The 17,369-nt window shown below is 46.5% G+C and overlaps 1 protein-coding gene across 3 annotated transcripts in view; it reads right to left on the reverse strand.

Annotated features, from left to right (window-relative positions):
• Positions 1-17,095, reverse strand: part of ZDHHC15 (zinc finger DHHC-type palmitoyltransferase 15) — a 36,203-nt gene extending 19,108 nt beyond the window's left edge. For all 3 annotated transcript variants that reach the window (XM_063313818.1, XM_063313817.1, XM_063313819.1), the window contains exons 1-6: positions 16,933-17,095; positions 9,561-9,587; positions 6,617-6,711; positions 6,005-6,125; positions 5,438-5,507; positions 2,187-2,219 (exon numbers count right to left, since the gene is read on the reverse strand). In XM_063313818.1, coding sequence (XP_063169888.1) covers positions 2,187-2,219; positions 5,438-5,507; positions 6,005-6,125; positions 6,617-6,711; positions 9,561-9,587; positions 16,933-17,050 — 464 coding nt within the window. In that variant the 5' untranslated portion in view covers positions 17,051-17,095. The remainder of the gene's footprint in view (positions 1-2,186; positions 2,220-5,437; positions 5,508-6,004; positions 6,126-6,616; positions 6,712-9,560; positions 9,588-16,932) is intronic.
• Positions 17,096-17,369: the final 274 nt, after the last annotated feature.

Genomic DNA, 17,369 nt, shown 5'->3' on the forward strand with positions numbered 1-17,369 from the left:
ATGCTTTTTTTTAATGTCCCTCCTTCATTCTAAAGTTCTGTTTTTGTCCTTCCAGTAATTTGCAAATACATCAACCATGGCATATTCCAGCCTTCACTGAGTAATCATTGTTGTGTCTTTAATCTATTTATTGAGTCAGAGTGAACTATGTCTGCATATATAACTACATTTTTCTTACTGTAATTATCTCCAACATGGAAAGCATTTGAAGTCTCTCAATGCAGACTTAAGAAGCCAATGCATGGAAAGGCTCCCTTCTCTTCACAGCAAAGCCCAGGCCAACTACAATCCTTTTCTTCAAATTTTAGAACATTTTTTTCTAAATTAAAAATAAAACAAACTCTCTAGCTCAAACTTATTGGGAAGACATTTTATGTCTGTACTTCTGTGTGGGTCAAAGAAATAAAACAATGTGGTTGGAACATATGTGGCAGGACTGTATGGCTCCATTTATTGTATATTTGTGGAATTCACCTAAAACACATTGGTGCAAAAATATACCAAGGTAAAATGAGAATTCCAGTCAATAGAAAATGAGATTTTAAATTTCCTTTCCAGATCTGGGAAGGACAAAAATTAAGTCTGAACTTTTTGACTTCAGGTGGAAGACCAGTCCTTCTTTCTGAGCAGTAGAAGTAGTGTAAACCCACCAACATGAATCCCATTTTCTTTTTGCATGTAGTCCAAAAGCAGAAACTGATCAAGTCAACGTATTTCTAAAGACGATGGTGAATGGGCACAGGGTTTCACATCAAGAATGCCATTTCACGTGCATAATGCATAATATTTGCATGCTTCTATGTATAGGTAGTCTTCGCTTAACAACCACAATTGAGACTGGAATTTTGGTTGCTAAGCGAAGCAGTCATTAAGTAAATCCAACCCAATTTTACAACCTTTTTGCAGCAGTCATTAAGCAAATCAACATGGTCATTAAATGCACAACATGGTTTAAACAAATCACATGGTTCCCCATTGATTTTGCTTGCCAGAAGCCAGCCAGAAAGGTTGAAAATGGCAATCACATGACCATAGGATGCTGCAATGGTCATAAATGTGAACCAGTTGCCAAGTGCCCAAATCATGATCACGTGACCGTGGGGACACTGCAATGGTCATAAGTGTGAGCGCTGGTTGCAAGTTGGTTTTTTCAGCACTGTCGTAAGTCTGAACCATTACTGAACAAATGGTTGTTAAGTGAGGACTACTTGTATAATAATTTGGGTGGATGTGTTGTTTTGCATGGATAAAAGATGAGCTTTGAATGACTAGTGGTGTAGCTGAACCAAAATTAGTGTTCTGAATTTTAAGCAGTGTTGGTGGAATGAGCTGGCCAATTTCTGTAATAGATACACGTCTGTCCCTGAAACATTTTAATGTGGTACCAATCAAAGCAGGTATTTGTAGCTCAGGGTTGAACTGTGGAGTCCTTGGTGCTCTCTGAGCCTTGTTGTTTCCTTGCAGACGTCTCATTGCCAGACTGGGCAACGTCTTCAGTGCAAACAGGGTGTAGGCCTTGCTCTCTGCTTACATACCGTGGCTTGCCCTGCTTGTGTTGGGGGGGGGTGTTGCTCTCTCCTTGGGAGTTCTTTGATTGGGCCGTTGTTTGCCACTTGGTTGATTGACTGAGTTAATAGTTCCTTGATTAGGGTGTATTGTGCTGTTTGATGGTTCATCTGCTGTTAATCCTGGTGTTGATTTTTGCATATCTGGGTGTTGACTGCTAGCAAGGGAGTGTACTGGCCTTTTGGCTTTCCTATTGTCTCTTCTGAATGGCGTGTAAATGTTGTTTACCTCTATGTGTCTGTTGAAAAGCCAAAAGACCAGAACACCTCCTCGCCCGCAATCAACACCCAGATATGGTGAACCATCAAACAGCATAATACACTCTAATCAGGGAACTATTAACACAGGCAGTCAACCAAGCAGCAAACAACAGCCCAATCAAAGAACTCCCATGGAGAGAGCAACACCCCCACCAACACAGGCAGGGCAAGCCACGGTATGTAAACTGAGAGCAAGGCCCACTCCTTCCTCGCACTGAAGATGTTGCCTAGTCTGGCATTGAAACGTCTGCAAGAAAACAACAAGGCTCAGAGAGCACCAAGGACTCCACATTTTAATATGCATATGATGGATTAATTAAATGCCCCTCCTCAAGGGAAGCAGAACTCTGCTCCACTTACCATGGGCAATGATGGTCCATTTTTAACACGCACCTGTTAAAAAGAGAAAAAGGTCATGAACCACATAAGGAAGAAAAGAAGCAAAACCACAGACCTCTTTATTCTTTTGCAGATTGCTCAGAATCCAGGGTTCTGTTTGTTTTTTTTTAAGGTGATGTCATTTATTAGTGAACTGTAAAATCCCCAGGTTGCAATTTAACTTCCCAGGAAGTTTATTCTGTCATGATGCCCCCTTGTGAGCCTTTCTGTTATTGCACGTACACCACGGGTCTTGATTATCCTTTAGAAAGGGGATGCAACTGTTTGCTACCAGCTTTTCAATGAATAAGGTAGCCTGCTCAGACTAAAAGCCATGCAGAAAATTGGCATGGATATCATGCAAAGGTTGCTGAGAGTCAAGATATGAAATGCAAGAATAGAGAAGGCATATTCATTGATCGTTCTATTAGCTGGCAAAATTCTACAAAAATTTGTGGAGGGCTGAGATACTTCTACCTTTTAAAAAGAAGTTCATGATGAAGGAGAATGGGCAGTCCTCTCTCTGGACCTCGGAGGGGATGGGTCCATGTCCCAAGAACATTCCTGGACAGTTTAGAATTTAACCTGCCCTCTAGAATCCTTGGTTTCGGAATCACTAACCCCAATTAAAATCACAAGGGTTATGTCATATTTTGTTGCTTTAGTATATCCTTTAAAATATGCTTATTGGGTGTGTATGAATGAATGTCCCGTCTGCTTTGCTCTCAGTATCAGTAGGGCGACTTTCTGCTCTGATAGGCTTCTACAAGACTTTTTTCAAAAAATCTGTTGAACATTTTATATACACGGTACATTTGCAAAATCTCCTAACAGGTGAAATTTCTCCATCCATCTTTGAATAATTTATGTTCTTGCTAAGGTGACTCACATGTTTCTCCAATGCAAGCTTCCTTAACATACTTTTCCTGGAAATATACATGAAAGAAACTGCTGATGTCTGTAAGCAGCTTGCAGAAATCTATCTTCCTTTTGCACAAATGTAGATTTGCAGCTGGGGAAAGACAGATGCTGGCTGGATTCCGCACAAGCGATCTGTGGGGATGCTGAGGAATGCCAGAAATGGGTGAAATCCACAGTGAGAACCATTTACTTCCTTTGTGTTTATTCCCTAATTTATTATCACGTGGTTTTATAAAAAGCCATTGTAGATATTTTGTGGAAAATGAGCTACAATGTGTCAGTACAGTTGCTTACGCAATAGGAAGATGAACCTGAATTTAAGACAATACCCCCTCCATAGCCTATAGATAGAAACCAATTACAGACACAGCTAGTCTCTGCAATGTCCTGCTCACCCATCTTCTTTTTAACTGAGGGTTGCCATCTTCAGTCCAAAGTTAGCCAGGAGATTTTGCTGTCCCCAACAAATGAGTACCTATTTCTATACCTGTATCTCTCTCTCTGTCAGAAGCAACACAACTGAAAAGAAGGGCCAGGACAAAAAAAATGAGATGATAATTACAATTATGCATCTGCAAAAGTAGATTGAGGGGGGAACTGCACTGAAAAGGGAAAGAAAGAGCAAGGGGGAAAATGGATGGTGATGGGGCAGGAAGAACAGGAAAAGGAGAAGGGAAGAGGCCCCGTTTGGTGTTACAATGGGGTGGACTTCACCAGGTGGACCTTACCTTTTCCCAAGCAAAAGCCTATCATTGGGCTATTTTTTCAAAGAGAGCCAACCCTGCCTGCAGTCCTTTGAACTCCATCATTTTTCCTATCCTCTCTGTTTCCCAGCAAGTGTTAAGACAATCCCACCCCAATTCACAGCTAATAACTGGGGTGGGGTGGGGGAACGTGACATCCTGATACAGTACTGTCCATGGCCATCTAAATTTGTCTCAGTTCCCAACATGCTGTCACCCAATACCATGACCAAGACCCAGACTCAAGATGATCCTCTGCAAAGGGGGGACAGGACTAGGGCAAGACATCAGCAGGCTCGAACTGGAGAATCTGGCAGCAGAGACCACATATATGTGAGCTGGGAGATTTGCAGTGCAAAGCTTTCTTTGTGCACATTCCTCATTTGTCATAACAACTGGCGTTTTGCTCCTGGGAAAGAACAAAGTGCTTCATATTTCAGGGAAATCAAATCAAACCTACTGTATAATTTGGCAATGCTTCCAAGCTGGCATGTCATTACTTTCCATCCCTTCTAACATCAGCTAACAAGGCATAACCCAGAAGGTGACCATGATTTGCCAGCTCTCTTACAAACAAGTCATGCTTTCCTGTCAGTGCGAAAGACTGGTCCAATTAACTGCTGGCATTTGTATTTTTCAAAAAGAGAAAAGCGATTGTTCCATTGTTCCAATGCACTTCATTAGAACCAGACTGCCCAACTGTACCTTTCAGCCCTGAAAAATCTTCAAGGTAAGAATGACATTGAGATGTTCATTAACATTGCTTCTTCCCTTCTCTTGCTATTCTTTTTTGTTTTAAATCCTCTTCCTCGAGTTGAATGAAAATTTAAAAAGCTACCTTGGCAATGTGTGACATTAATTGGTTCCAATACAGACATTCTGCTATTCTATCCATTGCTAGATTGTCATGTGGACAGCAACAATCCCAGATGGTGGTGGTGCCCAAGGAAGAAACTCTAAGTAAAAACTAGCGCATCAGGACAGGAGTATCTGATGACAATATTTGAATGAATTTAAGATTTTCAGAGGTAAGAGGAAGGAATATAAAGTTGGTTTATTTGATCAAGGTTAAAATGAGAAATGTTTTTATGAAATTCCGGCAGCCTTTTACAGACTTTTTGCTGACACCAGGACTGAACAGTTGATGATTTATGGATTTGCTTTTAGATAATGGATGCGTCGTGGGATATTTGTTTGTAACCTTACAGGGGGTAAAGAGTTATTAAGTTTGTTTATTCTTGTCGTGATGAAGATCAGAAGTCACTTCTTTATATATTTCTTTTTTCTTTCTTTGCACGTTTTATTCTTCCTATTTCTCCTTCTGTCTCTGAGTTTAGTTTGCATTTGCTTTTACTATTTTAATTAAAATCTTCATGTATGTGTCTGTGTGTATGTGTGACACGGGTGTCCCTGGGGGTGGGGTGGGGGGTAGAATATGTCAAAGAAGTTGTGCGTTCAAAGCCCTGTCCCTTTTTATATGTTCAGCCAAGAACATCCTGCAGCAGGAAGACACGCTGTTGAGCTAAGCTTCAAACGGCATCGGTTATAGATGGAAACCAGTAAACTTACACAGCGCAAACTGAGCAATGGTGACAACGGTCAGGTTTGATGAGCTGACATCTGTCACAGAATCGAATGGCTAGAAAGAACAGACAAAATTGTCCCTGGTTAATCAGGACCATTCTCAATAGGTGCAAATTCTCTCTTAAAAGGTTGCTGCCTTTTATGAGGTCTCTCTGTTGCCATTCCAGAGCTGACAGTGGCAAAACCAGTATTTTTGCCATAAGTGGGGTAGGGTAAAGATGGAGATTTGGGTGGTTTTAAGAGCTGGAATGAATGCCTTAAGTTTTAAAGGTATCTCTTTATCCCTTACTTTTCCCAAAAGAGCCAAACATTTTGGCATCGCTGGTTCTGATGTGCCGTTTGTCACCCCACTGTGACAGTGGCTTTTTAAAGGACCCCAGTTTTGCCTTAAGAAGTGCAGCTCCCCAGCTGCACCAAAGTTTTTAAATTCTAATTCTAACCATTGACTTTGTCCTTAAGTCCTTTAAGTAAAAGGCTGGGAGCAGGAGCAGCATGTTTTCCAGAAGTCGGTTGTCAGAATGGGACCCGGCCCAAGCCACCTCGGCAACTCACCTCCGTTCCCTGTTCTTGTGTAAACCGGCAACTTCCGTGCCATCTCCGCCAGGATCTGCCTTTGAGCCTCGGGCCTCTCCTCATTCTCGTAGCGCTCCTTGGCAGCATAGGACATGTGGAACTGGAAGTAGAAGGAAAGGAGTTAGCCACACAGCGTTGTAGAAGGTGTGACATCACCTGGTGGTGAGAAAGACCACAGCTCCTTCCTGCTCTTTCTGGAACATACAGTGGGGCTCATTCTCAATTTCCCGACCTGGTGTCCTCAGAAATTGTCAGCCCTTTGCAGTAGTCCAGACCAGGAAACCAAAATTATGAATGCTACTACTACTTTTACTATGACTTTACAGTAACAGAACCTTGCAGGTCTGAATGCTCCTCTCCCCTCCCTGCCTTTACATTCCGGAGAACGAGGGCAGGTCAAGTCATTTTAGCTTCTCTCTTTATTTCAGCCATCTCCAGACTAGTTTCTCTCCAGACGTGTGGATCAACTCCCAGAATTCTAAGTAATGGCCATGCTGGCTGGGGAATTCTGGGAGTTGAAGTCCACACATCTGGATGGCACCCAGGCTGGGGAAGATTGGTTAGTCCCTCTATAATTTTATAAAGCTTTACCTTTTTGTCTGGTTGTTGTGGAGGAGTAAATATAGACTTCCAGTATGTCCATACGAAGAAGATAAAGATGATATGGAATATGGTGAGGTAGGCCACTGAAGAAGAAAAAAAACATTAACCAAGGAAGCAGAAATGCCCATTCTTCTCCCAACCCTTTAAACCCATGACTTTCACAACAGACAATTTAAAACTTCTCTTAAAGTGACTCCTATGCTTAAGATCGAAAGGGAGACGCTTCAGAAAAAACAGTCATCCCGTGAGAAAGCAAGATACATTTCTCTCTGTATGGTGAGCCCTGATTCCTGCAACTGGCCAGGGATACAACAAGGAAACAATATAATTTACAGGTAGTCCTCACTTAACGACCATTTGTTAAATGATGGTCCGAAGTTCCAATGGCCTTGGAAAAAGTGCTTTACGACCTGTACTCACACTTACAACCATCGCAAACCATCAAACCACCCACGCAGTCACGTGATTGCGATTCAGGCACTTGGAGCTGGCTTGCATTTACGACCAGTTGCAGCATCCTGTGGTCACGTGATGGTGATTTGTGACCTTTTTTGCCGATTTCCATCAAAAAACATCCATGGGGGAAGCTGGATTCGCTTAACCACCAGTGATTTGCTTAACGACCATTGTAAAAATGGTCATAAAATTGGGTCCGGCCATGTGGTGACTCACTGAAGAACTGCACTGCTTAACAACCAATTTTCCAGTCCCTATTGTGGTTGTTAAGTGAGGACTACCTGGAATATTCTTTTCAAATCCAAACACAAGCTGCTGGGGGGAGGGAGGGCAGGGCTTCAATCAAGAAAGGGACGATGTAGGGAAGGAATATACTCCTTTCCCAACCCCAGAACTGCTGCTTATGTTGGGAAGAAGGCTCCCACACACCCTACATAGGGAGGTGAACTCAAAAGGGAACCAGTGGCCAGAGATGATGGACTCTCCTTCTCTGCAAATGTTCAAGCACCCCTTGTGGGAAGTGGCTTCATGTGGGTTCCTGCTCTGATCAGCAGGTTGGAGGGGAGGGCTTCAACAGCTCCTTCCAGCTCTGCGATTCTAAGACACTACCAGGAGAGGGTCGCCACCTGAAAAAAACTGAGACTTTCTGATAATTCAGAAAGGCAGAAGAGGCAACAGACTCCACAGCAGTCTCCAAAGATCCAGCTTGGAATGAGGGGGACAACAGTTCTGAGCTACGAGGAAGCACACTCGGCTGGCTTCAGGGGTTGCAAGGCCGCGAAATACTCCAAGTGGAGACAGTGGAAAGCCACTGGCTGCCAAAGTGGGCATTTGTGGGCCAAGGCAGGGATGGGCAATCTATGGCCAAGGGGCTATGTGTGACTCTGTCCCTCCTTCTGAGGGTGTAGGGAACAGGGTACCGTCAGACTTCTCGTTCTGAAATCTGGACCGGAAACAGTTAAATCCTGGGACGGGAATTCAAGAGCTTCAATTACTATTCCTTAATGCAAGGAAAGTTAAAATGATAATGCCAGAATCCCAGCAAGGCCCTTGTCTCCCAATAACATCCCTATATACAGCCAGAACACTTGTCTTCTTCCTCCCTTTCTGTGCAGTGGGCCGGATGTCCCCCTCTTTTGTAACAGAGGAATAACTTGCATCTGTTTACAGTTTTGAAAACTGACCCCCCTTTTATCTGTGGGAAGTAGCTCTGGCCACCACTGAGATTTTGTGTCCCACCATCAAACATTCCTTCCTGCCAATCCTTACAGGAAACCAAAGAAATAAGGAGAATCGTGGCTTAGAACATCTTAAACTAGATGTTTGGCAGGGGGGACCCAAACCTCCCAAAATGTCCTCATCTGCTGCGAGGACATCCTTGCCTGCTCCTGGGGCTGACAAAGATACAAAGGACTGCTGTCTATATTCACTGAATCCATTGAACGTTCATGGGAACAGTCAGCCCATAACTCTTCATTTCATTTGGAAACAGCAGCTTTCCAAAGGTTTAGATCAGTGTTTCTCAACCTTAGCAACTTTAAGATATGTGGACTTCAGCTTCCAGAATTCCCCAGCCAGCATGGCTGGCTGGGGAATTCTGGGAGTTGAAGTCCACATATCTTATACGTCCACATATCTTAAAGTTACCAAGGTTGAGAAACACTGGTTTAGATCCTCTGCCAGCTCAGCTAATTCAGAACTTTAACAAAACGAGAGGAATTACAAAAAATGCAGGTGCTTTGCACCAAGTATGCACTGATTATAGCGTACGGCATTTTCTCTGAAATATATTTTGCTGTCGAAGGCCTTCTGTGAGGGCAGGAATTAGAACTAGGCCCCCACAACGCCCAGCTTCTCCCATGCGTGTTCCCTGAATTAGCTGAGCGCAGCCTTGGTTCTCTTAAGCCAGTCAAGAAGTGGTGGAGACTTCCAAGAAAGTATCAGTCTTATTTTAGGCAGGGCCTGGGGCCACTTTGCATTTCCATGAGCTGGAACAGCCCCATCCATGAGAATGAGCCCTTCCTATCTCCATCTATACTGGGATAATCATACTGGATTATCATAGAAGGTGATTGCAAAGAGATATAGATAAGACCATGATGATGGTGGTGCTATCCAAGCTGCAGAACTATGATGCTACTAGGGTTAGGGTAAGCTTTGCTGGCTAGGGATGATGGGAGATGTAGTTTAACCCATCTGGAACAACTTGGTGGGAAAGGCAGCGTAATTTATGATGCGTAGGAGATGGAGGTGAAGAAGGGTCCCCACCTCCACCCTGCTTGCAGGAATGTACGAGCAGCTCAGCATCCAACCCAACTCTCTTTCCCTTCGACAGGGAGAGAGTCATTCCGGCCCACTGTGCTTTCTCCTTCCCTTACTAGAAATGGCAGCTTTCCCATTTGAAGCAACAACAACACACCAGGGGTTTGAAGTTAGAGCAAAGCACAAAGTTCAGACATAATAAATAGCCACACACCTTTTTCTACAGAGTTGGTCAGAGTCACTGAAAGAGAAAATAAGACCATCTTCAAATAACATATAAACGCTCCCACAAAGAAATATGTTTACAACTATGCATACGTTGACTGTATCTGAAATGAACACAAATTAATGTTTAATGTATTGGTCACATATCATTATATTATTAACTCCACTGCACTGATATTCACTTATTCACTTGATTTATTACCCCTATATAGAGAATAATAATAATAATAATAATAATGGTGAAAGGTGAAAGGTCCTCTGTGCAAGCACCGAGTCATGTCTGACCCTCTGGGGGGACGCCGCTTTCGTGATGTTTTCTTGGCAGACTATAGAGCGGGGTGGTTTGCCATTGCCTTCCCCAGTCGTCACCTTCCCCAGAAAGCAAGCCGGGTGCTCATTCTACCCATCTCGGAAGGATGGGAGGCCGAGTCGACCTGAGCCAGCTGCCCAAGAGTGAATCCGGCTTCCGCTGGGATCGAACTCGGGTTGTGGGGAGAGTTTCAGTCGCAATGCTGCCACCTACAACTCTGCGCCACATGAGGCTAATAATAATAAATATATTATAAATATAAATATATAAATTATTAATAATAATAAATATATTACCCCTATTATCCCTATTAGAGCCAATTTGGTATAGTGGTTAAGGCATCAGGCTAGAAACCGGGAGGCTGTGAGTTCTAGTCCCACCTTGGGCATGAAGCCAGCTGAGTGACCTTGGGCCAGTCACTTTCTCTCAGCCCTGGGAAGGAGGCAATGGCAAATCACTTCTGAAATCTTGCCAAGAAAACTGCAGGGACTTGTCCAGGCAGACTCTGAGAATTGGACACAATTGAATGGATTAAAAAAAAAAATCCCTATATTATCCCTATACAGTGGGTGGGGCAAGAGGCTCAGCAGGACCCCTCCCTGGCTTCTTGGGCTGTAAAGGAGCCAGGGAGGGGGAGAATTGTACTTTCAGACTTTCAAGATTGATGTCGGCCTTACAGGGTACACCAGTTAGGAATCACAACCAGATGAGCTAATTCTACTTTACTGTAAAACTACATTGACAGAATCTTGCAAGTCTGAAAGCACAATTCCCCCCCCCCCATCTCCTTTACAGCCCAAGAAACTAGGGAGGGTCCTTCTGAGTCTCTTGCCTTTCCCACTATCTAGCTGCAGGCTGTGCTGTCTCTTATCTGACTGTTCCCTTAGCGGCGTCTCTCTGCCCAGTCTCCCAAGGTCTTTTTCGTATACCATCATATTCTTCAACTATAATCCCACTCATTTGCCTGCCTGCTTCTTAAAGCTCACCTGTGAGTCAGGATTTACGCCAGCTCAAAGACATTCACGCCTGACCATGTCAGGTTGGACAGAGATTCCATTCATTCAGAAGGTGCTTATATTTCAAGGCAAGATAAAGGAACCCCAGAATATACACCTGGAGATTGCAACCCAAAGCCAACTGTCTTTTCTACTGTGTCACAGCTGCTATACTGCAAAAATCACTTGCCATGCTGCTTTTATAATCCTACTCTCATCAAAAGGCGGCGGCTTCGATTTGATATACAGTAACAGGGTGGAGCAAAAATGGCCCTACCCTTCCTCTAAACTGGAAAAGAAAAGAGCATTGTGTGCTTAAAAACATTTGGTTTATCCCATGTTCTTTCAAGGTGGCATTGTGGATTTCGTCACATTTTAGCCTCCCCACAAGATTTAGGCTGAGAAGAAGCCCTCCAAAGGCTAAGCGGACCATGAAGGTAGAACAGGGTTATCATCTTCAACAACTTCAGTGCCAGTATGATGAGCTTCTTTTTGAGGGGGAGGGCAGAAAGAAGCCAATGATGGCTCTCAACCTTTACTTGAATAATCACAGGGCTGTCACGAAAACAGAGGGCATACCTCTGTGCATAATGCAGGGCTATGCAGCTGACACTTGGACACAAATTTCAAACCAGATATCCATGAAGCCTGCTGTGAAGTGGTGGTGGAAAGCAGGAATGGGTGGAAGTGACAGGTCTTAGTAATTAAGCCCACCACCATCTCCCCCTGGAAATGATGCGGTGGCATGCACGATTCGCATGGGAAAAAAATCAAGGGAAAAGAAACGCAGAGGAAAAATGGGTGTGGCGGGAAAGGAAGTCCAGCAACTGCAATAGTCTGTTGATAGCCCAACTGAGATTCAGGAGACGGCTGGGAGAACAACAGGCGCCTGCAAATTCCTCAAGTTATTTGGGAAGGGAGCAGCTAGCTCCTTGGTTCATAGAAAAGCCCATATCAAGGAACTGAAAAAGTATCTGCCCTAACGGATGACAGATCCATTGGGTTCTAAAGTGAAAGCAATCTTGCTGCAGGAATTTCTGTAACCTGATCCCGTTCCCTTTCAATAACCTTGTTAAAGACAACTCTGTGAGAATCTTGCTGCTGGCCGAGTCTGCTGCCAAGGGCTTGGCCCCAGCTCATCTACTGGGCTCCTGCTGGGGCCCAGCACCACGCCCAAATGCTCTGTCCTACGGCTGCTTGTACTCTGAAACTGTTCACCCCACCATCGCCCCCCCGGCCGTCTATTCCTCCTGCCAAACCTGCGAGATGCAGCCTCACCTCCAAAAGAAGGCCGGAGGGGACGGCTGCGGTTGACAGCAAGTTCAAGCTGCCTGCCATTTCAACATGGCCCTTCTGTAACTGTTTCTTAAATCTGTGGGGCTGGCATGGAGAGGAATTTGCAGCCTTGCAGCCGCACCTTTGTTTTACCACGCAGGAGTGTCGTGGATCACTTGTGCTGAGAGGCAGAATCCCTCTGCAGGGCACAGTCTCTCGGTATGAACAAAGGCACCGGCTTGCCCTCACTGCTGTTGGCCGAAGTAAATGAGCAAGACAAGGCACACCTTTCCAGGGCTCTGTGTGTGTGCACACACATAATCTGAAAAACTGATCTGGAGGCAAATTAAGACTCAATCATGGCTCATCCTCTGCCCATCCGTGATCCGAACTCGGCTTTAATCATCTGTGTGATTTTCAACAAACCACCAGCTGCTTCTGGCTGCTTTAAATTCAGATGTACTTGGAGTGGCTCATCCTTGCTTTGAAACAATTTTACAGCCAAGGCTGTTCCCTACTTAACGAAGGTTGGCTTGCGGGATTGCGGTTGACTCTGTTGTTCCTCTCTGGTGCCATCAACCTCAGGGGCCACTGAAGAGGAAGGGACGTTTCTTCCTTTGTGGCTCCCTGACGGCTTGTTCTCTTCCTGTTCCTCTAGCAAAGCTGCACAAGTCCACCCTTGTTTTCATGGTCTGGCATCACCTGCCAGCTGGTTGCTGGGACAAGGCCCCTCGGACCTCTAGCTTCTCTCCCAATACTCCAGCAAGGGCTGGTGTGTAAATGGATGAGCTATTCTCTGGAAGCCAAGAGCTTCACTACCACATTGATTTTTGTTCCAACCTGTCTAGGAGGCCACAAAAGGGAGTGAGTCAGAACAGAAGATGGAACTGTGTGGCAGGGGCATCCCAACTACAGAACTCAGCTCTAAGAGATTAACCACTCCTGTGAAGCCAAACCATTGGCGGGAGATACCTTATTTTCCATGACACAGAGAAGAAGATCTCTAAAAGAATGAATGGACTCTCTCAGAATGCTCAACGTCTCAACATATACTCCCCATGGCAAATGCTACAGGGACAGCTTGGTGCACTGCAGTAATCTGCTCCTTCCCCATCATCCCAACAGCCAAACAAACATCCCTTGGCCGTCGTTATGTTAGTTGTCACAGGAAATAACCCTCTGTCAAACACACAACCCAAGGATAACACACAAACGGGGAAGCCTGTTTTGCGTGCGGTCATCCGGTGAATTCAGAAGCGTCAAACCAAAATAAACACAATTCCAGCATAAGGATGATTTCAGCAAATGTCCTTCCACTGCATGGAGAACCAGCACGATAGGTGGGATGTTGAAGTAGGGCCAGATTCACTTGCAGCCATGAGAAATCCTGGATCGCTCACTCTCAGGCAGAAGGCCGAGATACTCCTGCAGGTACTGCTATATGGCTAACCTTGGAGCCGGGTGCTGGTCACGCTACTGTCAGCGGACACGTTCCTCAGAAGCTAAGTGCTAACCAAACATAGACACTTTCCGGCTTTTTAGCGCAAGAAAGAAGGAAACCGACTAGATGAGTGTTTCTCAACCTTGGCAACTTTAAGATGGGTGGACATCAACTCCCAGAATTCCCCAGCCAGCAAGCTTGCTGGCTGGGGAATTCTGGGAGTTGATGTCCACCCATCTTAAAGTTGCCAAGGTTGAGAAACACTGAACTAGATCCTTGTAATAGCCAAAGTGAATTCTTTTTTTGTATTTCCTTGTATTCAAGCCATCTATGGACCATTGTTCGACTATCTGCTCATGGTCTTCCCCAAAGAAAGGCTGCTTGTGTGCTGGACCAGGTTCTGCAGACTCTTATTAAAGGGATTGGAAACTTTACAAATTGGGTCCTGATTACTCAGAGACAGACCTGGATGTCCTCACTCACATGAGTCAGAGGGGAGAAGCAAACTGAGGAAACGGAAGAATTTTCCTCCAACAGAACAAGGAAGTAAAATGCTACCCGGCAGTAAAAGAGAAAGGCAGGGTGGATAGGCTCAGTAACAGCAGCAGTGGGAGTTAGTGTTGAAAGAGCTGAAAGACCAGGTTAGGGACAGATCATCATGGAGGAAATGTATCTGTGCGGTCACTAAGAGTTGACACCGACTTGATGGCACCTAATCAATCAATCAGAATCAGAAAGACAGACCAAAGAGCTGTGCTGGAAGCAAATCTGCAGTGTCATTAAATTAGCTCCAAGGAAAGGACGGTCAAAAATGATTAAGCTGCCTTTCTACTTCAATCAGCTGATACAGACCAAAGGGCAAAGTCGAGAGGGAGGGAGGGAGGGAGAGGCAGTGAGGGGGTGGGACATCTTTCTTTTCTCTCCTGCAGGATGAAATGTAGGGAGGGGGGGCTCTGGAAAGACCCCACCGACAGAACTAAAAGGATTAAGTGGCGTCCCTTCCTTCTTCCAGCCTACTTCCCCCACCCAGTACGGTGCTCAAAACTGCAGCCACTCTGAATGCTTTTGATAAAGAGGGGAAAAACCCATCCCCCAATGCCCACATACTCTCTAGTAATATACTTTAAACCAGTATTTCTCAACCTCGGCTAGTTTAAGATGTATGGACTTCAACTCCCAGAATTCCCCAGCCACCATGGCTGGTTGGGGAATTCTGGGAGTAGAAGTCCACAGGTCTTAAACTTGCCAAGGTTAAGAAAAACTGCTTTAAACAACTGAGCATGGCAACAAACATCAAGTCCCAGGACTCTGCTGTAAAAATCCCATCACCATTAGAGGCCAGCAGAGACACAAAAAACTCTTTGCAGACTAGATCTGAGAACCCTAATATAACAGCAGGGTTGGACTGAATGTGAGAAGACTGGATTCATATCCCCACATATGACACTAAATCACCGACTCTGATAATCCCCGCACATTTCCTCCTGTGGAAATCTGCTTTGCCTCCCCTAAGTCAGGCTCAGAGCAACTGCCTGCATCATCCTTCGAATCATACTGTCCCTGTAACTTTTAATTGCACCTTTTAAAAGTCACTTATAAAACCTCTGAATGACCTAAATTAAGTCATTCTGGCCTATATCAGGTTTTATTCCTCTTTGCTGCTGTTCTTTCACTAGAGGATTGCAGAATTCAGTTTTTAAAAATCAAACAGGACCTGACCCAAACTCACCAAGTAGCTTTAACCAAAATCTTAATCCTCAAAATTAATCATCTCTTGCAGCGCTGTGATAACCACACTGGGCTACCTTAGCAGATTGTTGTCAGAAAAGAACCCAACTGCCTGGGTTCCTATGGCACCCCGAATCATAAAAAAAATTGCACTAGGCAGGCTTCAAAAAGGATGGGGGAAGAAATGCTTCTGCCCAGGGCAAGCCCAGCATCTATCTGCTAAAGAAGACCAACTTGGTCTAGGCTTCTGCAGGAACCTGGGAAAAAGGTCATGATTTTTAAGGAGTTCACTCCTTAAAGTAAATGGGACTCTTAAAGCAGCAGCAGCTTTTTTCAAGTTCACGTGGAAGCCTTTAAAAAGCTGAGCTGCTTTAATGCAGCAAAGAGGTGCAGCGTTCACATGAGGTTGGACACACTTCTTACCAACTGTGTCTGAAGCGCACACAGCCCTATAAACCAGGGTTTCTCAACCTTGGCAACTTTAAGATGGATGGACATCAACTCCCAGAATTCCCCAGCCAGCCATGACGTCCACCCATCTTAAAGTCGCCAAGGTTGAGAAACCCTGCTATAACCATACAAGCTAGGTTTACATGTACAGCATATTGGTTCTGTTTGCAGAGGACACTTATTGGTTCAAGGAGAGGGAAGAGAGGGCATCGAGTGAGCACCTGCCTTGAATCAAATGACCCCACAGATTATCCCAGAGGGGCTAGTCTGGGTTTGAACCAATTGTCTCTAGTTAACCACATTGCCCTTCTTGCTTCCAGTGCAGAGACAAAGTCCTAGAGAGGCACCCCAAATGCCCGCACTTCCTGATTTGCACGCCCCCGCACCTACAGGTGGAGATGTGCACAAGGAGGTGGGGAAGAACCACCCCGCTAGGTTTTTGTTTGTTTGCAAGGCAGGAAGGAAAGCCAGGATGGTTTGTTAGGTTAGAATGCCTTGATGAAAGACTCCTGTGCAGCCGAGCGGGCTATCCACCCCCAGGAGCTGCCGGGGCACCAGGGACATGAGGGCCCCGGGTAGTAGCTGCCCCGGCTGGCCTCGTCCTTGGAAGGGAGCTCCCTGCCCCAGCTTGGCAGCCTCATGCCAACCTGGCTGCTTGGGGAGGCCCAGGGCATGAGGAACAGTTGGCACTGCCAGCCCCCTCACTTTGCCTGTCAGGCTTGAAGCAGACCCCCAAGTGGGGAAATGGGACCTCTGCCCAGGCACAGCAAGAGGGCAAAGGCGCCCCCCCGCCCGGGAAGACCCAAGACGGAGTGCTGGACAGCGGCAGACCCTGCCCCTCCAATGTGGGAATCAGAGCCCCCGGCCAGGAGGACCCACCTGGCACCCAAGGCTTTCCAGGCAGGACCCCAAAGTCCCCAGAAGTCTGGAACTACAGCCCACATCATCCTCAGTCCCTAGACAGATGGCTGGGGGGAGGGGCAGGGGAATTGTAGCCCAGCACAATTGGAGGAGGGGCCCTGGAGGGAGGCCGGGCTGGGGAGGATGGGAGTTGTAGTCCGGCTCAACTGGAGGAGGGCCCTGGAGGGAGGGAGGCCGGCTGGGGCGGATGGGTCCAGAGACGCTGCCGGCGCGGAAGCCCCCGCCCGCCGCGCCCTCCTACCCAGGCAGAGCTCGACGACGTAGGCGTAGTAGGACCAGAGCACCACCAGCGTGATGATGAGGACGGGCACCCAGCCGAAGACCCGCTGGCAGCACCGCAGCCCCCTGGACAGCGCCATCCCCGCCGCGGCGCCCCTCCCGCGCCCGGCCAGGCGGCATCGGCGCTCGGCAGAGCGGGGCTCGGCGGCGGCGGCGGCGGCGCGCGCCCGCCGGCTCGCTCGCTCGCTCGCTCCGGGCTCGGCTGCGGCGCCTGGAGGTGGGCGGGAAGCCGCGCGCGGCGCGACGGGAAATGGAGTCCCGGCGGCGGCGGCGGCGGCGGCGGGAATAGTCCCAAGCAGTCGCCTGAGGGCGCCCGTTGGGGATCGCCGGCGGCTGCTTTCCTGCAACGCCGCGCGGCGGGGCGGGGCGCCGGCTTCCCGTCGAAGCCCTTCCGGCCTC

This window comes from Candoia aspera, chromosome 12 (assembly GCF_035149785.1).
Source record: "Candoia aspera isolate rCanAsp1 chromosome 12, rCanAsp1.hap2, whole genome shotgun sequence".
NCBI lineage: Eukaryota > Metazoa > Chordata > Lepidosauria > Squamata > Boidae > Candoia > Candoia aspera.